At 45.1% G+C, this 25825-nt stretch overlaps 1 protein-coding gene across 1 annotated transcript in view; it reads left to right on the top strand.

Annotated features, from left to right (window-relative positions):
- Positions 1 to 497: 497 nt before the first annotated feature.
- Positions 498 to 25825, top strand: part of LOC119464310 (venom metalloproteinase antarease-like TtrivMP_A) — a 41959-nt gene continuing 16631 nt past the window's right edge. Inside the window, exons 1-9 of the mRNA XM_037725222.2 lie at positions 498 to 643; positions 782 to 948; positions 12169 to 12261; positions 13420 to 13543; positions 14166 to 14216; positions 16547 to 16692; positions 19460 to 19531; positions 20574 to 20701; positions 24569 to 24621. Coding sequence (XP_037581150.1) covers positions 595 to 643; positions 782 to 948; positions 12169 to 12261; positions 13420 to 13543; positions 14166 to 14216; positions 16547 to 16692; positions 19460 to 19531; positions 20574 to 20701; positions 24569 to 24621 — 883 coding nt within the window. The 5' untranslated portion in view covers positions 498 to 594. The remainder of the gene's footprint in view (positions 644 to 781; positions 949 to 12168; positions 12262 to 13419; positions 13544 to 14165; positions 14217 to 16546; positions 16693 to 19459; positions 19532 to 20573; positions 20702 to 24568; positions 24622 to 25825) is intronic.

The raw sequence follows: 25825 nt of genomic DNA, 5'->3' as shown, positions 1-25825 counted from the left end.
CATGTCTTAGTAAGAATGTAACTGCATATGCTATTTCTTGCGATGTGTGGTCGCGGCATGAACTGTTCAGTGTTTGGGACAAAAACTGCCCTCAGAAAGCCTTTCTTGCTGCGCGACCAAGAGCGACAGTATCAAAGGGCTCCAATAAGTCTACGAAGAGGTCAAATGCCATAAACATGTCATGAACCACATTCACAACGGATTCACACGTAACGAAGCAAGTGACAGTGATAAATCACCTGATTACGAGCAGTAACAAGAAATCTGGCATTGTAATTTTGGTGAACGTGTTGGCGGAAGCCTTACCTTTGGCACCTGTGGCCGTTTCGTAATCCGCAAGCGCATGCAACGCGAAACCTTTCGGTGCTAAGCGCGAGTGACAACGTCAAGTCAAAAGGTTAGTAGTAGCAAACAGTTGCCACTGGCACCTAGTGCATGAACTTTTCAACTTTTTGATGTCATGTGGTGGGCAAGTAAATAGCGAAGTCTTCGAGGTCTAATGGGTGTATATATATTCTACATGCAACACTCTCGCCAAAAGTAGATTTATTGTAGCACCTTGCAGGTGATCAAATAAGCTGTAAATAGTCAGAAATGATTGCCTTGGTTATAGCTTCGCACTTCGTTCTCAGCTGCTATGCAAGTAAGTTTTCCGGGTCATGGAAGTGAGCTATAACATACGACCCGCTCTTTTGTAAACAGCAGCTTGGCTTTTCCCGATGATTCCAAAACTTTATTAACCATTTCCATCTATTTTTCTTATTGGTTTTCTCGAACACAGCAAATGAAATGCTAGTATATCCGGCCATTGTGCAAGAACGTACAAACGCGGAAAATTTGGTCCTTCGGCTGAACGACCACCTTACACTTAACCTTGAAAGAAGCACGGTACTAGCGGACAAACTCCTCATGGTTACCAGCAGTGAACACGAAAAGCAAGTCAAAACGGTACGTATATACTGTATCTCTATGTTTAGTAGTGCTTTCGATAAGCCAATATGAATAAGAGTACAATATTTCTCCTTAATATCGGCAATATTTTAGGTTCCTGCCTTGAAATGAAAAAATAAATTCTATGGGAATTTTAGCAGTAGGACTATACGGAAAATATCATTGAATGACTCTACGACCTAAACAAATTATTGCTGTTATACCATAGATTAAAGGTCTCTTTGAAAGTGGTGCAGTGTGTACAAAATGTAACCTCGCAAGCCATATGGTATCTTGAATTTAGGCTGAGTCACTCGGTCATCAAGCACAAAGCTATTAGCTCTGAGTCGCAAAGCCTTCAATAACGTGTGGAGCTGCAAAAGTTGTAATGCGGCTAAGCAATGTCTCAGTCATCACCATAATTTTACTCTAAATACATTCTATCCACAGTGGAGAAGGAATTGACCGGGAAAATGAGCCAAAGCATTCAATAATACACAATCTTTTTACTGCGCTTTTTTTCGACAAGTGAATGGTTTCTCTCGTACAGCCACATCAGCAGGTAGCAGCTTCTCTCATTTATCTTACATAAGCTCAAATATATATATATATATATATATATATATATATATATAGAGAGAGAGAGAGAGAGAGAGAGAGAGAGAGAGAGAAACTTTATTTGGCTGGAAAATATTTTAAGTATAACGGTGGTCGGAGCCCCTCAGTCCAGGGCCCAATATAACTTCCAAAAATTACAATGAGGCAGTCTTAATAGCCCAGAACCTCTTTCGTATGTCCCTAATACTCTAAACCAGTAATTATCCTTGACACAGTCGACAAAGCTATTCATTGGGCTTGCAGTAGTCTATCAACGTCGATGACAACGCTTTGATGACACATGGTACGACCTATTCAGTGTCCTGTCATAACTGCGTTGCTATGGTAGGAGCACCAAGGCACTGGACGTCACGATGACATCTTTCCTGATCTTTAGCCTGGGCTTCCTCTTTTCTTCAAGCCTGTACTTTCTGTTCCCTGAACTTTCCTCAAGCATTGCTTGCTTCAAGATCGACCTTTCGCGCGATGCCCTTTACTCGCTCGCTGGCGCTGAGAAGTTGGCAGGGATAGGTAAACTATTCGTCACCGTCGTTTTCAGCAGCCACTTCCGCGTATTGTGGGCAGATTAAGACTTTCGACTGTCTCCTGGGCGCTCCTGCTAACATAATATTAAATAATTTTAGGTAATTAGTTAATTATTGATTGATTGATTGATTGATTAATTAATCATTCAAATACCGTCTCAGCGGTATTGTAATTGTAGCCTTACAGAGAGGGCAGGAAAAATGTTCAAATCGATGTTATAAACCAAAATCAACAGTGACACGCTATCAAACAACCATCACAAGCACGCACTGATAAAGACGCATTTACAAGAAAAAAAAGCGAGTGCATTACATTATGTAGCAGTCTTGGCGTAAGTGCACACTATTATATTCTCGTGTGGATCATGAAAATTTGCGGATCGTATTTTTTAACCAATCTGTTTTGCAGTTTGTTCCATTTGCGTTGTTACCTTGACCCAAAGGCAAAGGCATTTGTGATTGCATGTTTCTGCACGGCATGTAAAATGAAAAAAAAATGTCACAGTTTCGCCCTAAGGGCGAAGCAATGAATGCGATAGCAACACAGCAATGTCATACGAAGTAAGGTGAGCGGTTTTGGTAGCAATATGAATTGTAGTAAACATGAGCTGATTAAGTAAGCAGGTGTGCTGCGGCGTAAGTAGACCGACATGAAGAGACTCGATGACCACGAGAAGGCGCGTGTGAAACGGTGGTGTTGATGAGAAGCGCTGCCCGTGGGCAGCGCGTGCGAAGGGACACACCTGTAGCGCTACACTGCCGATCCGGGCAGCATTGCATGTGTAGCGTGCGTTGGAAAATGTCGCCCGACTAGTACTAACTGAATGAACAAGCGTGGTGTGAGCGCGCACAAACAAACACGAATAGATCACACTGAATAACTGCAGACAACGATTGTCAAAACGCTGGCAGCAAGCATACGCCGCAGCGGGCGAAGGTACGTGCGGTCTATCGCTTCAACGGAAACTGAGCGGCGAATGCACGGCGCATAACGGTCAGAGCCGTGTGGAGATAAGAGACGGTGCGGACGAGCGACGAGTGCGGTTGTTGGCAGAGTAGAATTGCACCCCCCCCCCCCCGCTCCCTCCGGCGCTGGCTTCCTGCTTCCTTGCTTGCGCGTGGGAGATGAGTGCGTTCGCTCTCCGTGATAGCGCGCGTCCCCGCACGCTTCCGCTCGGGCATACGGCGCGCGGCGAAGATTTTATCTATACGGAACCTCACGGCGACGGCGACAACGACGGCGACGGCGACGCCGACGGCAGAAATCCGGTTGAAGTGTCCATATAATTGCTATCGCAATAAAAATTGTCTTAGAGCCTGTCTTCGGTCTTGAAGAGCCGGCGACCGAATGTAGTCTTTGCTCCCGACACACTGAAATTAGGTTTTGGATTCTCGAAGACAAAACAACCACCACAATTCATTACTCCTTAAAGGGCCCCTCACCGCCCACATAGCAAATTTTGATTATAGTACGTTGAAAGTTGTTACGTGCCGCGTAGGAACCGTTCTACCGCAAGAATTTTTCAAATCGGTTCATTAACAGCCAAGATAGAAATATTTCAGTGCCGCGAACCCATGATTTCGGGAGGCGAGCGCCTCTGCCACAGGGTTAATATGGCCACTTGCCCCATCTAGACCCCGTCTAGACTCCGCAAGCGAAATTCCTTCCCTGCGTTCTCCCATGCCGGCACCGGAGAAACGCGTGACGCATACGTCACGGACCCCGCTTGTTTTTTCTTTTATTGCGATAGCAATTATATGGACACTTCCACTGGATTTCTGCCGTCGGCGTCGCCGTCGCCGTGAGGTTCCGTATAGATAAAATCTTCGCCGCGCGCCATATGCCCGAGCGGAACCGTGTGGGGACGCACGCTGTCACGGAGAGCGAACGCACTCAATCTTCCACGCGCAAGCAAGGAAGCGGGAAGCGAGCGCCGGAGGGAGCGGTGGGGGGGGGGGGGGGGGGGGGGCGCACTTCTACTCTGCCAACAACCGCGCTCGTCGCTCGCTCGCACCGTCTCTTATCTCCACACAGCTCTGACCTTTCTGCGCTGTGCATTCGCCGCTCAGTTTCCGTTGAAGCGATAGACCGCACGTACCTTCGACCGCTGCGGCGTATATGCGCTTGCTGCCAGCGTTTTGACAGTCGTTGTCTGCAGTCATTCAGTGTGATCTATTCATGTTTGTTTGTGCGCGCTCACACCACAGTTAGTAATAGTCGGGCCACATTTTCCAACGCACGCTACACATGCAATGCTGCCGGGATCGGCAGTGCAGCGCTACAGGTGTGTCCCTTCGCACGCGCTGCCCACGGGCAGCGCTTCTCATCAACACCACCGTTTCACACGCGCCTTCTCGTGGTCATCGAGTCTCTCTTCATGTCGGTCTACTTACGCCGCAGCACGCCTGCTTACTTAATCAGCTCATGTTTACTACAATTCATATTGCTACCAAAGCCGCTCACCGTACTTCGTATGACATTGCTGTGTTGCTATCGCATTCATTGCTTCGCCCTTTGGGCGAAACTGTGACATTTTTGCGCTTTCTTTGCTGCGGGGCACACTTCCGGTCACGGCCTCAAGCGCGAGCTGTTGAGTTGGTCCTGTTTCGCGCAGCGCACGATTTTGCGTGCTTTGCACGAGAACACCCGACTAGCCTAGCGGTATAAGTCAGTGCTGCACGAACACTGAGGCAGAAGCAAGCGGATCACAGAGCATGATCGCGCGCTGGAACATGGCCGAAAATGACATAGTTTCCTTTTCAGCGCGCGCCACTGCACGACTTGGGAACAAGCAGACGGAACGGAAGTACATCTCTCTTCCTGTGGTGCGAAGTAAAGCAAAAACACGCAGACATTCGGTTTGTGTGCTTTACTTTATTGCGATGGCAATTATATAGAAACTCTAGGGGAATTTCTGCCGTCCTCGTCGCCGTCGCCGTGAGGTTTCGTATAAAGTCCATGGGCGTTAAAATCGTCGCCGCGCGCCGTACGTTGTATGTGCGAGTGAAAGCATGCGACGGTGAGCCATCATTCGCGGCTCGCGCGCACAAGGGCGCGAAGCGGGAAGGAAGCGCACAGTTTTCCAGTCACGCACTACGCTCCGGAGGTGCCGGCCACGCGCTCCCGCCGGGCCGGAAGTCTCCGGGGGCCGGTGGAGAGGCAACGCTTTACTGCGACCGCGCGGTCTAACCGGTATGGAAGGCTCCGGGGGGAGGGGGGGGGGCGTTCTGCGCCGCTAGCTCCCGCCCGCGCGGCTGTATCTTGAAAGGCATCTGCGGCGGGGGCAGAGTCCGCCCTCCCTGTGTTTTCTGGGCTAAGATTGCGTTCATACGAGCGCCGGCACGAAGCTCAATTCGCTCGCTGCTGCGCTCACTCACTCCAGCGTTTTGGCAGCGAGTTTCCGCGGTCGTCGAGCGAGATATATTCATGTTAGCTTGTGCGCGCGTGACACCATGCTTGTTTAATTTAGTTAGTGTGTCTATGTTTACAAGTTTATACAGCTGATAAAACTACTATCCTTACTTTGTATACATATCCAATAAATTGCTATCGCAATCGATGCTTCGCCTTTCGGGCGAAACTGCGACGTTTACTCTAAACTTTATTTCGTCTATTGAAGCAACAGATTACACAAATAGACGTTGCCTTGAATAATTCTCGATATGTCACGTGTCACTATGAACGACGTCACAGCATATACACGTACGTAAGCGCACTTGCTCATATACGTCATCCCCCCGTTTTAGAGGTGGTGGTGGTGGTGAAAAGCATTTATTGAGCTATATATACAGAGAGGTGCTGGGGGATAGGCCTCTAGAGGGTCGCGCCCTTTGCAATACTGGGCGGAGTCCCTCATTCCAGGACCCCGTTGGTCTTGACCGCTGCCCAGGTCCGCCGAACAAAGGCTTGTTGGGCCGATAGTTCCTGGCAGCCGAGCAGGGCCCAGTCCTCTCGCGTAGGGGAAGGGGTGATGGGGGGGAGAGAAGGATTTTGCCGGCATGCCCAAACCATGTGGAAGGTGTCGGCCACCTCCCCAGAGAATGAGCAGCGGCCGTCAAAAGAAGGATCAAAGTGCTTGAGAACCGCCGGGCACAGCAGGGTGTTTGTAAAGAGCCTAAGGAGAGTTCGTTCGCCAGCTTTACCTTTTGGAGCGCGGCGCCCGCGAGGAGAAAACGGCGTTTAGTTTGAAATGTCAGCTCTTTCCACGGCACGTAGTGATGTAACACTTAGTAGACACAATCGTTAGCGCGCGTTGTATGCACTGCGCTTGTCAACTCGAAATGGCCAGATTTCGTAAAGGGCCCTTTAAACTTGTCGTATTTCTCTCGTTTTCGAATCTCACATTTGTTTGAAGGGCTTGTTCTTGATAAAGGGCGCGATTCGTAGACTTTCCTGGCAACTCATTGAGTTAATGGTACTCGTCTAACGATGTGGACCATATGGCTAACCACAAAGTTTTTTCTGGATTTCTGGGCCATACCACCGCCCGCTATTGGACTTCCTGCACGAAACAAATCTGTCTGTTTGTTTGTCCCGATATATTTTACTGTGCCGGCAGGCTTCGGAAAAAGTGAAGTCTTTCGCGGATGACATGGCGAAACACGATGATGACCAAATTTATATATTTTTAAGTGATTTCCAAATTATTTTGCATTGTACTTTCGCGAAGAAAACAGTAAGAAACCATTTCAGCGTATATCTGTTTTAATGTCTGATACGAAGAGAGCAAAAGTATATGGAACTAGCAAACACTTAAACCAATTTAATGCATGTGTGTCACAACCACGGTGTTAAGTTCTTCATTTTCAAAAAAAAAAAACCTTGTCTTCGTCTGGAGTTTCTTGTTGTATTACTTCTCTGGCGCAGGTGTGCTTCATGCTTGTGGCTGTACTTATTCAGACATAAGTGTTATCCTAGTTTGAGCAAAATACTGTCGACAGTGCTTCCTGCATCTTGTGTGTGGTGCATACGTGCCTTTCCCCCCAAAAAAAATGATACGCACTATGGCTGTAAAACTTAAAACAAAAACAGAAACCCTGTAAAGTACGTCGCGGAGTCTTCTAAAGAATCACCAGCCCTTCCCCTGTCGGGAAAATGGGGGTGAGCGAAGCTCGTCGTGTGTGTACCTGACCTACTTTTCCTTCTCTTACCTACTACTTTTCGTTCCCTTTCGTAATACTTGTACTTCCCTTTCCTTCGACTTTTCCTTCCGTTGCACTGTACGATTCTCTGCTCGTCGCTGTTGTCGCTTGCGTTCGATGTCTCGAGTCTGCTCGGCGGCGGGGTTAGCAGCATTCGCCCGCCACAGTCGCTTGCGATATCTCCAATACCTAAGAATATGCATCCCACCCACCATCAGGGTAGGCGGGAAAGCAGAGCACGCGATATACTGAAGAAATATACAGAAGAAATATACAGCAAGGACACCACATTTGTAGACGCAGCTAGATACAGACACAAGCGCGCCTACACAGCAGTGGTGATAAATTACGAGGGAAAATGCACGACGAGCGCTACCGTCAACACGCCACACGTAGAAACCGCAGAGGAAATAGCTATCGCGTTAGCCATAGCACAAACACAAGCAGATATAATCATCAGTGATTCCCAGACGGCAATACGAAACTTCGACAACGGTCTAATCTCTCCAGAGGCACTACGACTCCTAAAATTAGATAATAACCACGACAGAAGTGTCCACCTCATCTGGACACCCGCTCACACACTACCAGACGGTAGCATTGAGGTGGCGCACATCATGGCTCAAGAGCTTACGCACCGAGCCTCGGTTAGTCCCGCCTCAGCGACTGCCAACGAGTGGGAGTGGGAAGATAGAATGACCAGATTTCATTTCATGAAATTACACAACACCATTGCAGAGGCGAACATTCCCGCCGCCTCACCCAAAATTAAACAAAAAACAGTCTGTCGAATGGCGGCAGTTACAAACCAGCTTCTATCCGAGTGCAGCTATCATGCACATAATACACCTAGATTTATATATGACTGACAAGTGCAGACATTGCGACTCTAGAACCACCCTAGAGCATATCCTATGGGAATGTGTAACACACGATAACAGTGATGCAGCCTCAAACAGCGACAGCCTTCGCGCGCGCTGGGAGTCTGCGTTGCTCAGCTCGGACCTGCAGCACCAACTCTGGGCCTTCCAGCGAGCCGAGGAAGCCATCAAGGGCCAACAACCCTTGGCCGAATCCTAGGCGGAGTCCAGGCCCACCCCACCAAATCGCAGGGCACTCAATAAGGTTATTTGAATGAATGAATGAAAATTACATCTGTGCGTCACGTAAGACAATAAATGGCTCCTCCCCCCTTAAGCAATGGCTCAAACCCCGGTAAACGTGGCCTCCCCATTACGATGACAGAAGAGAAGTGAACGCTGGAATGATGAACGGCAATGGCGCCAGCTGTGGCAGAAGGCGATGACGACAAACGTGGGAGCAGTGGCACGAGCGCATGCCGAGCACGAGCACGAGCGCAATCCGAGGGGCGCCAACGAGCCAGCTGCGGAAGAAGACGACGACGCTCGAGCCAATGCTGATGATGATACCGCGTACACCGACCCCGACACAAGTGAACCCATAAACTTCGCTTAGTATAACCATCTTTGGCCACCCCCTTTCCGAACTGCGATTTTTCCTACTCGCCGCATTGACCAAAAACGCTGGGTGGTTTTAAAACGAAAGCTTTAGTAACCTAGTCCAGCCGAGTTTCGCCGTCGCCAGCAATTTGACCTTAATTTGGCCGTACCTGCGCCGTAGCCTGACAACGCATCACGTGACTCGCCGCGCCGATCTCCGCCGGCGTCTGAACACCCCGCGGATACAGTGTACTTCTAGTACACTGTACCGCGGATATCGCCCGGCGAGACGCTGCACTGGAGAGGATCCGAATACGAAGCGCGCGAAGCTAGCGTCGGAGACTGAGGAAGAGCGAGCCGTTCGGCTCGCAAAACGCTCAGACTTGTCGGCTTATAATTTATACCTGGCTTAACGATGAGTGTGTGCCTAAGTATAATAATTACAGTTAAATCAAAGGTTAACCAAGTGAAACCAAGACTTAACCAGGCTAAACCAAGCTTTCGCTTTGCATATCCAGGGTTAGCTGAGCTAAGCCGCAGCCATTTTTTTAAGTCAAATTATATTGCAAAGAGGTCAAACACCTCAGTGATATTTATATCCAAAAATCCCTCCTCCACGGCCGAGAGAGTGGAAAGGAGGCGAAGCGCGCGCTGGATAGGCGCATAAGGAAGAGGGGGAAACAAAATGCTGAGATGGAGCGCGTGCCTGTGTGCAGAAGAAGAGAACGTGGAAACCAGCCAGGCTCATAGGAACGCTCAGATTAGTTGGCGTGACCCTGAAGTTAGGTCGAGCTGATAGGTGTATCGTTGGCTAGAAAACGAAACACCCGAAAAAATGGGGCTGCACGTTAGTGGGTGTACAGAATATGCTACGCATCGAGTTTTTAAAACGAGATGCGATTAGCATGGTATCAGGGTGTATAGGCTTAAACACGTCAGAATGAGTAGAGAAAAAGCAGAAAAAAAACATTACGGCAGAACCCATGATGACTGTCGACGATAATACGGTTAGCAATAGAGCAATGTAACGACACACCGTAGTGCTGAAGTTTCGTTTATTTAAAATCTGTAGCACTCATTCTGGCACTTGAGTTGCTTCGGCTGCATGTGATGCACACTGTCTCCGCTACCGCCACACTTTGATATGGCACTCGCTTGCCAAGGTCGCCAATGACCATGATGACGACTCAGTGATGATCATAGAATGAGCAAGAAGGAATTCGATGGAACGACAGCATGACGACAATGAAATAACAATAGTGAAATGATGCTGATGGTGCTGATGGATGCTGATGGCTTGGATACAATGGGATGACAACGAGTTGATGAGAACGACAGCAAGACTACAAACGCATGAGGAAGCTGGAATGACGACGTGGCCCGACAACGAGATTATGAGAACGGCTACATTGCAGCTACTGTCTGACGATGTAGAAATTACAACGACGGTATGCAAGGACAGCGTAATCATGACTGAATGACGACATGATTACGATAGAATGGCGAATAAGGAACGACGTCGCTAGAATGACGAAGACGACAGCGGGATTATATATGTTTCTGAAATGATAGCAACGAAGTGACGACGAAAGTACGACCACGACGGCACCGCGACGAAGGTATGGCAACGAATGCACGATGATGGCTGTAAGACGAATGAGACTAATGGCATGCCAATCGTATGATGATAATGGGATGATGACGAGTGTGCGAAGACGATGGCGTGACGACGACTGTATTAAAGACTGTATGACGATGACGACGACGGCATGACCAGAGTCGGATGACAAACATAGAATGACGACGATGCAACGACCACGATGCACTCCCAATCACGAGCACATATCTAGTGGCCAAAGCTATTAGAAAACATAGGGGACCCATGTCCGAATAACAATGTTCGATGAGGGTAGTGTGTACAATAATAGAGCCTAGATTTGAGTACAGTTGTAATAAAGTGTAATACAGCTGTAAAAAATATAGTAATAGTAGCTAAAATACATGAAACAGCAAAACGCGGGGAATGCGGAAGATGGTAATTCAAGACGATGAGTAACACGTGAACAAGGTGAAAGAAGGAGCCAACGTTCCGACAAGTGGACTTGTCTTTTTCAAGGCGACATATGCTCTCCTCGGCACAGTATATATATATATATATATAGCTACAGCTCTTCTAAAGGGGAGAGAGGGTAAAGCGGGTCAGTGAGGAGGTAACGGGCGAGGGTGTAGAATTGAAAAGAAAGATAATGAGCTACTGAACGTCGGTTGAGTAATGTGAGGCCGCGCCGTGTGTCAGCCGGTTGACGTGTCACTGTAGGTCTCTCTTTTCGTGTACGCGGCCTGGACGACGAGGAGGCGGGATATTGCTCCGCTGGAGGTCAGTGAACAATCGTCTCTCTGAAAGAGCGAAAAGTCGCAGCTTCGCCCAAAAGGCGAAGCATCGATTGCGATAGCAAACTAATGGACAGCTATACGAAGTAAGGATAGTAGATTTATCGGCCGTGTAAACTTGTAAACATAGGCATAATAACCAAATTAACAAGCGTGGTGGCGCGCGCGCACGAGCAAATATGAATGCACCTCACTCGATGACCACGGAAACTCGCTGTCAAAACACTGGAGTGAGGAAGCGCGGCCGCAACAGCGAGCGAATTGACCTTAGTCCCGCCGCTCTCATCAAATTGAACTAAGCCGCGAAAACACAGCTGATGAAACATATTCGACCAGCGAGACCCGTAGGTAACGACCACCTTCAACAAGCACTGGGATTCAAAGCATATGTGAGCATAAATCGGTCAGCTGTCGAGACAAGCAAGATACGTTTAGTGTATTGCTGTAAAAAAGTAGATAAGGAATCGACAGAACCCGGTTTGTTGTAGGCATAAGCAACTGTACAGTATAGATAAAATTTATCAATGAAGAGATCCAGGAGAGGTGGGCTAAATGATAGACTACAGTAGATGTAGTAATATATGATTAGCTCAAACAGGCCTCGTAAATATTTGTGGCCGCCCTATTTTAAAGGGGATATCAATACAAATCCTCATCGGCACATTGACACCACCTGATGAAACTACCGAGCGACGTGCTTCGAGCTGAAAACGCATGTAAAACGAGCACCTGAGTATTATTTATTGAATTAGTGTTACAGCGGGTAAAAATCAGTGTCGGGTGCACCTGTGTGTACTTGGGCCCGACTCATGTGGCACTTGAGCAAGTGGCGTGCGCTATGATCGGTGTTCATTCAATGTGGTGCTCATGGGCCATAACAATTCGACATAGCATAGATAACGAACACGGAAAACGACAGAGCAAAACACAAACAAATGGCACATGGAGACACCTAGAAAGACACCACTTGCGCCTTCACACATCTCTCGCTCAAATGTGGCATCAGGGACCGCCCAATTTTTTTTACTTGATGACTCATTCAGATACCGTGTTCGAATTTCTTCATTGCAAATAAATGTTCTTTTATTGGCATGACTGTGCAGGTGGACACATCTTCCATTCAAGAAACGCTGTATCATGATGAACACCATCAATCATCGCTAACGGTGTTGCAGAAAGACGGAATTGTGAAAGTTGTAAGTTACCGAGCGTAAAAGTACTGGACAAATAGCAGTGCCGCGGAAATATTATCGCCCAAAAGGAACATTACAACACGTCCCGTATGCAGGTTCAACCAAGGTTTAACAGACTAAAATATTCATTTGTGCTAAACGCAATAAAATAAAGCTCATTGCCTGCCTGCCTGCAAAACGCAATAGGCAAGGTATTGCAGATATCTGGTGCAAACGCAGTCGCGTTAAAGTTAATTTAAGCGGAATCGATTGATTGTAAACTGCGCATATGCTGTAAAAATGTTAAAGAAATGGTTTCAAGCACAATGAAGAAAACAATAATTATACAAAACGCAAGTTCACGCACAAATCTTTGGTTTTGGTGCACTGAATAGCCCTGGCGAGCTGCAGCAGTACGAGAGAGTCATACTCGCTCTGCTTTACTGACAGACATTCATTTTCACAAGCTTTAGGATAGGATATCATTTTTAGCAAGCACTGCCGACCTTCAAGAGAGCAAGCGAGAAAGGAAAGGCAGGGAGGTTAACCAGAAGTGAGTTTCCGGTTTGCTACCCTACACTGGCGTGGGGGACAAAGGGGTTGGAGAGAGTGGAAAGAGCACAGTATTACAATACTGCTTATGCGGACATAATGCACTGGGCAACATCTGACTTCCGCGCCTCTAAGCTTTGTAGCTTCTGAATGAAATTCAATTTTGTGCGTACTTTAAGAACACAGAAACTTTATTATTGTAATTCGACCATTAAAATAATTGATTTATGGAGCTAAAAAGCTTTGACGATTTGAAGTTTAATTGATTCAAGAAATTTAAACCTAGGTCCACGGATGTTCTTGCTATTCGGCCTGGTAGAACTGCCGCCACCACGGTCAAGAATACATCCCGCGAATTCGAGTTCCGCACCAGAAGACATTGTCAACAATCTACGGGGCGCGTGGCTTTAGAAATAAAGCGTTCATGCAAGACAACTTGAACAATTTTTATTTGTATCAATGTGCTACAAACTTGTGTGAGTTACGGTCATTTCCTCCTTTGTTAGGTGCAATAAAACCCCTGCTGCTGCATTTTTTTTATATTCTGTGTGTTTAGTTTGCTCTAGCTTCTGCAAGTGAACTTGATCTTATATTTGTCTTGAATTGTTTTATAATAACTCTACTTAACAGGAAGGCATCATTAACCATAGGCTTAGAATCAAGCCCCTACCACAAGGCGAGCGCTCATCACAGGGTCACGTGCTTCATCGCATATATGAAGTGCAAGAAGTCGACGACGAGCTTGCAAAATCAGGTACGTTTTGTAGCATAACTTACACGTCTCTGTTACAATGTTGCGCCGGACTTCAAAAAGTATTTTTACCAAAAATATCATCTATAGCAACCAATTCACAAGACAAAACCACAAGACGAACATAGGAAATAAAGCGCTGAGAAAACAAGCAAAACGGTGCTGGATATGAAATTTACGATAAAGAGCAGCGCGCACTGGCGCATCGTTCAGTTCAAGCAAGGACCACCAGATTTCCTGAACAAAATGAACATACATTTAACGCAAAATGCTCAGTGATTATATTACCTTTTTTCTAGAAGTTTATTACCGATAACAGATAGTTATACTACCCATGCTAGATTTGTCACCTAAGTGAGCCTGCTCGAATACAAAACCACTGTGCAAAACCATTACCTATGAAAATATATAAGTCGTCAATCTTCGTGGTATGTCACTCACTACTAACGCAAACTAATGTTTCTGATATTACAAACAAGTCATAGGAACGAGTTTGACAGTAGTCTTCGATGTAATGCATATTATTAAAGGTAAAGTGCATATTTAATAAATAACAGACGCAAGTGTCCACAGCTCCAGCTTCCATAATATGAGCTACTCAAGCACAACCTACTTATCTCTCCAGCTCCCAATGACCAAGCACCTTTGCAAAGTATGACGCCAATGTGGCCGAAAGGTAAGCCTGCTTTAAAGTTTCTTCATTTTGCACTACTCGTCGAATAAATGCGGTAGCTAAAGAAAAATTTTATATCTTCTTGGCCGAGACGGTAAAGAAATTTTGGAAAATAGCAACAACTACCTCGGGTTTCTTGCTGAATCAATAAAGAGGCGCACCTGCCAGAGGCCACAGACTGATCTAGTCCCGTTTTCCTTGCGCCCCAGCTGCAAAGTGACCCAGATTCTTCATGACAGTGCGGCCGCTTTGCGTCAGTTTTGGGAGCTTCCTTGGCACGCTTAGTGAAGGCTGGTGAGCATGGCAAAAAGTTTTAGAGCATTTTGATAACCGCTTCACTAAAACTTCCCTTCCAACAGATTCCAACAAGTGCGTAAGATCCGAATACTTTCTTTTTATGTACTCTCATGGCCGCGTAATGTTACAGGGAGAAGTGTTGATGGGGACAAAATACTGTATGAGCTGGTAAGTTTCGTTAAACCTTGGTGGATGCGACTATATTGTAGACGATAAAGGTGCGCAGGTGATTTTATCGATTTCAGTTACGCTCCTCTGCGGCAACAGTTCGCCTAAAGAAAACAAAATTGGAAGAATGCGTGCATGCATCATTGTGTTTCTGCTTCAATGTCAAACTTCAATGACGAACGTCTTTCATTTCAATGAATAAAAGCATTCGCACCCGACTTAAGTCGGATGTCGAGGGGAGGGGGAGGGGGAGGGGAGGGTAGGCTTCTTACGTGAGGGCAGGTTAAGAAAGCCTTCAGGTTACTGTTGCTACACTTATCGAAAGTTCGTGGTAAGGAGGCATGAAGGGCTCCTCACGTAACTTTTCGAAGTGATCCAAGCAAAAAAAGGCTTCAGAATTTAGTCTTGCGACAATCAGCCTTTCTCGCGCGATATGTTTTGTCGATGGCTTTCAGTAATTTCTTTTCAGAACCATGCAAATAAAGGTTAACTTTTTGTTACTGCGGTATTAACCACTGGTTTACTATTTATTGTACCATGGGCGTTTAATTATGTACGTAATTATGAACTGTAGAGCCAGGTCTAGCTAAAGAATTTAAGCCATGGTCGGTCAGTGCTTTAGGCACGTGGTCTAAGTACGAATACGGAGTCTACCTCTGCTTCGACATATTCCCCCTCAAAATTTGGCGCAAAATGCATTTAGGTTCAACGTAGATCCTTCACGCGGTGCATAGGGGGAGTCCTTTTCGTAAACAACAAAATAAACGCCAATAACACTTCACTGAAATTTCGCAGGTTATCTCCGCATTAGTGCTTGTCAAAAAATGGGTACTAAAATGGCACCTTCTTCATGCGCCGTAAAAGTGGTTAACAAATATTTTTTCGTGACTTCTATTATTATCAATAAAAAATTATTAAACATTAACTGAAATCTACTGTAGCAAATACGGTATTGCCGGCAAAAAATTGATCTTCATAACTGTGTTGTGCTGTCTTCAAGGCGCTTCATCATTGAAGCAGGAAGCAAAAGAAAAGGTGAAAAAAAAAGAAAGTAACCTAAGAAAGCTATATCTGGGGATGTCATGCCACAGCAAAAAGTGTCGCCTTGAACATTTCGATCACAATAAAATTTTCGCACATTTTGGCTCCTGTCTAACAGTATCGTTGTCGCTGCTTTACTTATGCAAGAAGAAGTAATAACAGAGGCAGCACAGCTTCGAAACATCTCGAAAATGTCACTGTCATCCCATGAGACAGCCCATGATTGGCTGCGAGCTGTGCCTGTGCTCTGGCGTATGCATTCTTGCGAAATTATAGACTTCGTTGAGGACTCTTTTCTAAATGCTTGCACTACATGATGCGCTTTGAGCTGAAGTGCTTGCGGATGTTTTAACTAGCTACTGTAAAATGCACGAAATTTGACGTACTCTAGCGGCAATGACGGCTGTTAAAAGATCCACCAGTGGATTAAATGTTGAACTAAGTGAGCTGCGTATATCATATTTTCAAAAGATGGAAACAGCTGCCGGAATTTATTTGAGGGTTACACATATCGCAATTTTGTAGGCTTTTCTTAACTAAAAACTGAAACTTCAAGATTTTCAACTGCACAGGGTCATTAGGTCATGCTCTGAAGCCCAAAAGGCTTGCTGGTGTCATGGTAACTATTATTCAGCCATAATTTTAACGTCTCGCCGCGTCATGAATACTGCTCGCCGGTTTCGCAAGGACTACCAATGCTTTAATTTTGGCAATATTTATCACATGCATTTGCGACCAGACCAAGATTCATCAGCGAAAGCTGTGAGGTCTCGTATACGCGTTATAACATTTCACTGTTTAACATCATGTTTCTTTTTTTTTGCCAGAGGTCCATGCTTCGGGACCTCTATCGCCAAGAAGACTATTTGAAGAATTCGTGGTGGAGGTTACAATAATATCAGACAAACAACATCAATCCCACTATCAAGGAGACAACGAGTTGATCACCTATTTGGCGGTGATGGTGAATGCAGTGAGTCCATTTTGTTGTCGAACACGGAACAGCAACGCCGAGCAAAATAAAATAACAAGGACATCATTCCAGCTCTGATTAGGAAAATTACATAGATATCCCCACGCTGTATGAATGAAGGTTTTGCTAGCAATTCCTTTTGCTGGATTAACTGCGTATCCAGTATATAACTCATTTTTCCAGCGTTCTCGTGCTCTGCAGCGAAAAACAATTGCCTGTGCTTCTTTCTTGAAAATATTTTATTTAGTAATTTATTTATTTATTTATTTATTTATTTATTTATTTATTTATTTATTTATTTATTTATTTATTTACTTATAATTAATTAATTAAATTAGGAAATACTGCGGTCAGTGAAGACCAGGCAGGGGGAGAGGAACAAACAATCAATAATACCCACATCAAAAGCAATATTAAAAAATATGCAAGAATATACAATGGGCGATCAATACAACGGAAAAGATGAAAAAGAATGCACAGTAATATAACCAAAGCCAATGTCTAGCACAAAAAAATGTATATATATATATATATATAAAGCACTTCGATAATAAAGCCACATCACATCACTTTATTTTCCTTAAAGACCCCTATTGGGGTGTTACATAAGGGGTTACATTAGGAAATACTCGGTCAGTACATTCCATAAGTACAATCTGAACAATTGTCCCTACAGATTATACAAAAAGACAAAAGAAAGTTAGATAATTTGAAAGCAGCACAATCAAAAAATGCTGGCTCTCCCGTATTGGAGAGTAGATGTAAGCATGAAATGACTACCATGTGGCGTCTTTTTCTGCCTTTGGTGCCGCCGCCTTGAACCACTTTTCTTCTTCCAACACTGCAACATTTTCTTTTTGTTGAGGACAGCTCACGACTCATGGACCACTGGCGTTCAAAAGAGCACAGGCAACCTCTCTATCTGTTTTTTTTGAACGTCGCTATTGAAACTGACAAATAAAACTTCAGCGTACTAGAAGTTACAGCTTGAGTGATATTGGCAACAAACATTAGGAATAAATCGGAATCAATATTTTTGTAACTTGTTTGGGAAGTATCTAGCGTATGTAATGCGGTCCTGTACAAAGGCTTTCAGGCCAGAGATATCATTTTTCAACTTTTGACTGATTACCCGGATGTTCTCATTTGAGTGCTTGGATAACGGCTCTGGCTTTTAGCTCAATGCCACTTGAAAGTCACCAACAACGGGAGCTAGAATCATTTCTTGCTTAATAGAAGCAGTACACAAAAACTCAGGCTCAGTCCAAGTTCATACCGAGCAAAGTTTTCTCGAAGTCATCAGCACAAACGACATCCGATGGCAAATTGTTCCACTGAAGAATTGTTCGAGGAAAAAAAAATAATGTTTGAATATGTTTGCCCGAGCAGTTTATGGGAGCAGTTTATGCACATGACGATACCTGGATGCGCGTTGTAAGAACGGCTGTGCGTAGGTCTGCGCAGGTATATTTACTTTCCTGTCATAAACGGAATGCAAAAATTTCAGGCGCGCCATTTTGCAGGGATTTTCAAGCGCAGGGATATTATATTGCTTTACGAAACTTATTTTGCTAAGCTCGCGTTTACCGCTGTATTGGCTCAAATTTGACAGAAATATTGCCCTTTGGGGTGTCAAACGTTTAACAGAACTCATGGCTCTTTTAATTGCTTACTTTGTAAAGCATTGCGAAGTTGCCTTCGGCTGCGCCCCTCATGTCCACATTGCACATCCCCTCCCCCGCGCGATCAGTGACACCAATCTCGAAGGCCATGATTTGCCTAAATGCAGATGCCGCAGGTGACCAGGTCACATTATATCCGCCACGTTTGGACGTCACTCACTGCTAGCACGAAAATGAAGACAATTTCGTTTTTTTTTTCTTGACAAACCAGGTAAATACGTAATATTGCCAAGTGTTACACTGAACAATCCGCACCACGAAATACGGTCTTGCTGCAAAATTTGACCAAGAAGAAAGCAGTGGTAGGCGCAAACTATTTTTTTTTAGTTTTTAATTGGGAAAACGTGGTCACCGCACTTTCACATCACAGACCGTGTGCGTTCCCAATACTTGTGTCCCAGAAGTTTCAACCTGTTTCCTTGGAAAGACAACTCGCAAAAAATGCAGTCAATGTGGTACAATGAGTACTTTTTAATGGTGTGAATTTACTGGAGAGTTCGGTGCCTTCCGGTAGCACCGTAGATTCTTCGTCGCATAGCAAACGTTATGTGAAAGAACAAAGAGTATCGTAAAACATTGCATACCATCAAAGCAACCGAACACATACAAAATTCTTCAGGCGGGTGCAGGAAGGAGCACACAATTCTTCACCAAAAAGCGTGAACATGCATAAACAGGTGCAGTTTCATAAAGAAGAGAAAGCAGCTAATATAGGCGGACAACACTCACATAAGCTCACGGTTTTGTAGGCATGCCCGGACCAACACAACACATAAATACACAACATACCACATAACTACATTTCCACAAAGGAAGTCTTTAGCGTTTATTTGTTCTTGCAGTGTAAACACACCACGCATGGCATGCGCTAAACTTTCTGCTTTAGCTCTTGCGGTGGGACTAACAAATGTAACCGATTTGTCATCCCTGTCGCTTGCCAAAGAAAAGGCGTGTTACCTCAGAGCCCTAAATAATTATAGCAGCAGGGATAGATTGCATCCTGTTCTATGTAAAAGTACCCCATGTATGCGCAGGTCTCTTTTCCATGCATCGCTTATTAGAGTTCTCTTGTAACTTTGTTTCAGGTAAATCTCCGGTACCATGGCATGACCAACCCTCGAATTCGATTCAGGCTCGTCGGAATTACCAGGAGCTTGGTGAGTACACTAAACAAAGCAAAGAAAAAAAAAGGCAGTAGTTTTGGAAGCACGGTGAATGCGTTACGACATCTAAGATGAAGGGACGTCAACAAAAATAATTGCAATCAGAACACTCGAAAGTACTTTGACATTTGCTGCCTCTGGATTAAATCTGCGTGCTTGTTACGGAAAACTGAAATGACTGTCCAACACGAACGAGTGCTTTAATGTTCGCTCATTTTCGCACTGTATGAACCATGAATCAGCTGCTAATGGTCTCGAATCTTATGGCAGCGTGTGACGCACTCAGTATTGCGTAAACGATCACTACAACGTTTGCACCTCCGTGAATGCAGTTGCAGGAGTTTCTGTGCACCATCATTCGATATACCGTGTGCGACGCATTTATTTTTGGGCCAGAAATAATGGCACCCCGACATATCTTTGTAGAAGGACTACGCGTGACCTCGAAATCAGGCTTTCTCAGCCTTAAGTGTCTGGTTCGGATTTAGGAACTTTGAGTAGGTATCTCTATTTTGTTCGTTCAACTCTACTTCGACACTGACCAGAGAGATTCATTTGGCTTAGGCTGGGTCAAGAACCCTTTCCACGTTGAAAAAATGCCATCTTTGTTCTTGAAGACCCGCCACGGTGACTCATATTTTATGACGCTCCGCTAGTTAGCACGAAGTCACGGGTTCAACTCCCAGCAACGATGGCTGCATTTCGATGCGTTCTAAGTGCGAAATATTGTTGTTTCCAACTTTTTAATGCACAGTAAACGACCCCGGGGGGCCTGTAAAAATACATCCGGAGCCCCCATTACGGCGTATCTCATAGCCCACACTGTGCCTCTTTATAGAAATGTGAATCTCCATAATGGCATGCATTTTTCATTTCTGAAGCTTGTCTTCGCATCAAAATGAGCAAGGAAGCATGCGCTGGCTTCGTTTCACATTCCTACAAAAATTCTCACTTACATACGAGGCACTAGTCTACTGCATGAAAGAAAATGGTTTCGCTTACGAAAAATTTCTTGGTGTTTTCGTACTTTGTGCAGATGGATGTATTCGCCAAGTACATCGACGGCGGTTACTTGGAAGCTTACGGCACCATTGAAGGGTTGACGCAGTACATAAGGGAAGGGAACGTTCCAGAGCAGACTGACGTGGTGTACCTAATTACCGAGTAAGTAGAAGGCCTCGACAGCTTGTCATTATCTTCGAATGAAAACATTTAATCAGGGCATCGGGCGAGCACTAACCGATAGCGCCGAAATTTGGGGAATAAAAAATGAAGATTAACTAAGGCCCTGAAACGAACAGTGAAACGAAACTCTTAGGCATAACGTTACCAGGCTGGAAGACGGCGGTACGTGTTAGAGCAAACGGAAGTATAACCGATATTTTAGTTTAGATCAAGAGCGCCATAAGTCATGCTCAATTCATGTAAATGCATAGGGCTGGACACAAATGGTGCCTAATACCTGTTTCGCAGAGCCGTTAAACGCCTTGTCCTGTCACCGTCACGGCACTGGCGTTCATCATAGAACAACGTTTCATCGCCGGCTTCTCCCCATAAATGGGACGTCGGTGACGTTAAGAGCATAGGCCAACGTCACCGGCGTGCCATTTTTTGAGAAAATACCCGTGAGGAAACGCTGTTTTATGATGAACGCCAATGCCGTGACGGTGACAGGACTAAGCTTTTGATGGCTTTGTGAATCACGAGTCACAAAATGAGTGTCAAGTGAAGGATAACACATTCGAAGGTACCAGAAAACTAGAGGGGGAGACAATATTTCAAAATTAGCAGGCACAAATTGAGTAGGCTGACTCAAGACAGGGTGAAACGAGATCTCTAGGAAAGGCATTCACTTCGTAATCGGCATTAACCATTTCAGGGGCTGTGTGCACATTTGTGCACGACATGATATAGTGCACATAAAGCGAAAGCACTAATGAAAATAGTCGCATTCAAAAATTTGTTTCAAATATTTTAAATCTTTCTCATTGTAGCTGTGCTGCAAGTTTCAATATTATGTGTAAGGCATTTAAGCAAAACAAGTCGGTACGTAGACGTTTGGGTGCTTGCTCTCTGTGTCAGTATGTCGTAATGCAGCGGGTCTTTTACAGTGTTTTACATTGAGCATATACTTTAAGTGCCAAGAGAAGGGAAGTTTTCTGCGCCTCTGACGTGATTTACACTTTTTGATAGGACGCTCAATATGACGGAGAGTCAAAAAGCACTATACTGGGACAAATTAGAAGACCACTCTCGAAATATTAGATTAAATATTTAATTGTTATATTTCTCTAAAGTTGGCATCAATGGAGAGTTGTATTTTCAGCCGCCTCTTACGTTTCACAAAGATAAGATCATAACTCAAAAATACGCGAAATTCCTTTTAGGGATGACGTTTCGCACTATTTTTTTTGTACGGTCAATAAGACACTGGTAAGCTCTGTCGCTTTATTTTGTTGATATTATTTCAAATAATTACTGTCTCCTTGCATTAAAAAAAGTAATTTTGTGGGTTTCTTGTCTTGAATTGTGGCACTCTGTTTTAATGCCTGTAATGGCCGAAGCAGGTACCAAATAAAAAAGTCACAGTTCCGCCCAAAAAGGCGGAGTATCGATTGCAATAGCAAATTATTGAACAGCTATACGAACTAAGGATAATAAATAGTTTTACCGGCCGTATAAACTCTTAAACATAGGCGTATTAAATTAACAAGCATGGTTAATGGCACAAGCACAAGCAAACACAAGCAAACATGAATGGCGCAAGCAAACATGGCATGGCACAAGCAAACATGAACACATCTGACTCGATGACCGCGAAATTCGCTGTCGAAACGCTGGAGTGTGGAAAAGCGCGGCAGCAGCAGCGAGCGAATTGACCTTCGTGCTGCCTGTCGCATCAACGCGAACCAAGACGCGAAAACACAGCGCACGGCGGACTCTGTCCCCATCGCAGAAGGCTTTGAAGATAGGGCGACCAGCGCGGCCACGCCTTTCGCAGCAGTCGCCGAAGTAGAACGCCCTCCCCCCTCCCTACCCTCCCCCCGGAGCCTTGCTAGCCACAGATGACGGCGCGCTTCCTTCCCGCTTTCCTCCCTTGTGTGCGCGAGATTGAGTCGCGATCGCCGGCTCACCCTCGCACGCTTCCACTCGCACATACAGCATACGGCACGCGACGATAATTTTATCGCCCTTGGACTTTATACGGAACCTCACGGCAACAGCGATAGCAGAAAGGCGCCGGGAGTGTCCATATAATTGCTATCGCAATAATTAATAAATAATGGGGTGGGCATGGGTGATACCTCAGGGATGGGTGCTACTCGGTATATACCGGGTTTACTATTTTTTATACTATTCAGATTCATATTCATATTCAAATTCATATTCGACTAATTCACAAAATTACTCGTACTTTTAAATGAAGTACTTTCCGATAGATATGTTCCAATTTACGAATTGCAGCCGGTGAGTTCGCAAGATTCATCCACTTTGAAGGGATTTTCACGATAACACAAGTTTGTTCATTTCCAAATTCCAGGTCACATATCCCGGATGGAAATAGTTTTAGGCGCAAAATAAGACACGGGCAAAGAACACACACGGACAGATGCACACTGGCAACTTATGTTATTAGAGCGATAGCTCTACTACACCAGGTACAAACCCAGAAAACGCCTGGTTCCGTAAATCTGACCTTCAAGCTCGGCCAAGGTCAAATTCGGGACTTCGCCTGCCATTACCAGCGGTTGCTGCGTACGCCACGTGGGCGTCCATATCTGCGATGTGGACAAAGTGCGTGGTCACGCGTGCCTCATCTTCAAAGCGATTTGCGATGTGTACAGAATGTGCCGAGTGCTGGTAGCTCCGTATGCGCTGTGCTTTTCGACGCTTAATTCGCGTTGAAGCGAGACGCAGCATTAAGGTCAATTATCTCGCTGCTTCTGCTCAACCGAGCAGCATGTTGCTGATCACACGTACCAGCAGTGCAATTGTAGATGCGGTAGTTGCTGACGGCACCGAGCAGGGTCTGTGTCCTTTCCCAGAGCAAGCAAAACCGTGCTATCGCTCGACAAACTTACGGCCAATTTTTTTTCCCGATGCTTCGCTTCATATACCCTCCGGCATGCACACAAGAACATAAACAAAATAGTTTGCATTAGGATGACACCAAGCTTAATGTCCATCATATGAGCAAGATAACTACATTCATTCTCGTAAACAGACAACGACGGAACGCTGATACACTGGTCTCCAAATTTTCTTATATGCATAGCGTCTGCTAGTTCCCATGCCACCGTATCTTTTCCGTAGTACGCATGTGTTTACCAGGAAACGTTCACACGTGCACACCTTGCAATGATACGGTGTGCGAGGTGTGTACGTGTGAACCATCCTCGGGCACTGGGCTTTGCGGGTGCATCAAGTGCGTTGAACGCTGCTGCCGTATCGACTATACGAAGGCCCGGCTCCTGTTCTGGTGGCAGGCGATACCGCGGTAAGGACGTGGACTGCGAGTGGGAGTGAGTGACGCAATGACTCCAATCCCTGATCTTCACGCAGTGTGTCTCCCGCTATCTCTAGCTTTCCATGTTCCTTTTTTCTCTCTTATGTGGAGCGTTTTCTTTTTATTTTTTTTTTTCAATCACTTGGCTTGGCTACACACTTTGTAACCGCCGGATTCAAAGGGAATGGCCACATCAGCATCATCAACTCAGTATTACGCAAATGTCATTGTATTTACCTACAGCTTCCTTCATCACTGTGATGAAAATAAACATTATTAATATTATTATCATTATCATTATCATTATCATCATCATCATCATCATCATCATCATCATCATCATCATTATTATTATTATTATTATTATTATTATTATTATTATTATTATTATTATTATTATTATTATTATTATTATTATTATTTAGCGGAATATCAGTGACTCTAAAAGTGTCTATGAAACTCGCACTCTGTGCGCTCTTTCTTTTTGGTTAAGGTTGTGTAGTAATTTGCGTTATTACTTGCAGTCGAGACATGGTGAACGGTAAGAGTGGTCAAGCAGCCGAGCAAAAAATGACAGGTAAGGAAAGCACTCTAGCGAAGAATTTCCTCTAAAAAAAAAAGTTACGCCCCCTGGAAGTTATATTGTACCCAAGCAATAACCTTCATCTATATTGCGCGTGATTCCTTTCGTTAACACTGCGCGCTCACTACTTTCCTGTCAAGAACGCTATGTCGCGCTGATGGTCACAGGCCGTTCGTGACCCTAAAGGTACCGGGCGCGCGCAGCGTTACAGATAGGAAAGAAACGCCAGACAGATGGCGATTATTGTTTGGAAATAAGATAAGCTCCAAAGGGCGCAAACTAAGTGCGAAGCACTTTCGGGGCCCGGGCTGTCGGCGGCGTCCGTCGTGATCACGCTCACAAACAAGTGCTCAAAACAGGGTCTGAACAAGTGCACAATTAATCAAAACCCGTTCAAAATAAAATAACATGATTCAGAACAATTTCATAGACAGGAATAATCAAGCATTAAATGCATTAATTAGCAGAAACTCGTTAAAATCAGTTGGGAAACGCCAGACTGGTATCAGCGCAACGCAAGAGAGGGCGCCACCACCCCACAAGCGCTCGATTGCTGCTCCTTTCAGCGCTACTCCTGCACCGGCGCATCACTGCTTCGCACTTCCCCAGGTTTCACGTTAGTCGAGCTGCATTAGCGCTGCATTTGAACTACACAAGCGCAGGATTTGAGCAGAATTAGCTAGAGCTGCATTAAGCGCTCGATTTCAGCATGATTTGAGGTGGATTGGAAGTGCATTTTAGCTACATTCTTCAACTGCATGGAGTTGCCACAAATAGACCGACCGCAGCCGAAGCCCATGGTTGCGCGCTGCAACCGTTTCGTGCGAGTTTCGCGCAACGCACCGTTTCGCTTCTCTCTCGTCCGTCTGCTGAGGACTTTCGAGTCTAATTTTTTTCTTATAGCGTACGTGCAGTATCAGTTAGGTTCGTGGCTAGGTAAATAAAATGTCCTGATGCTGCTTCATCTTTTCGTGATGCATGTGAATAAATTCCAGCAGATAAAAAATACACAAAACCAGGGATGATTTAATGCGAACAGCAGAATGATATCACACTAGTTCAGCTGTCAGGTAGCAGATGCACTTGCACGCGCGTTTCACATATCTCGTGCGTGCGTGTGAGAACGACAGAAATTGGTCTCTTCGATCGCACACCTTGATAAGAGACCGCTATCTGATGAGTTCGCTTGGGATGCTTG

This window comes from Dermacentor silvarum, chromosome 9, assembly GCF_013339745.2.
Source record: "Dermacentor silvarum isolate Dsil-2018 chromosome 9, BIME_Dsil_1.4, whole genome shotgun sequence".
Taxonomy (NCBI): domain Eukaryota; kingdom Metazoa; phylum Arthropoda; class Arachnida; order Ixodida; family Ixodidae; genus Dermacentor; species Dermacentor silvarum.
This window is presented reverse-complemented; position numbering and strand designations above follow the sequence as displayed.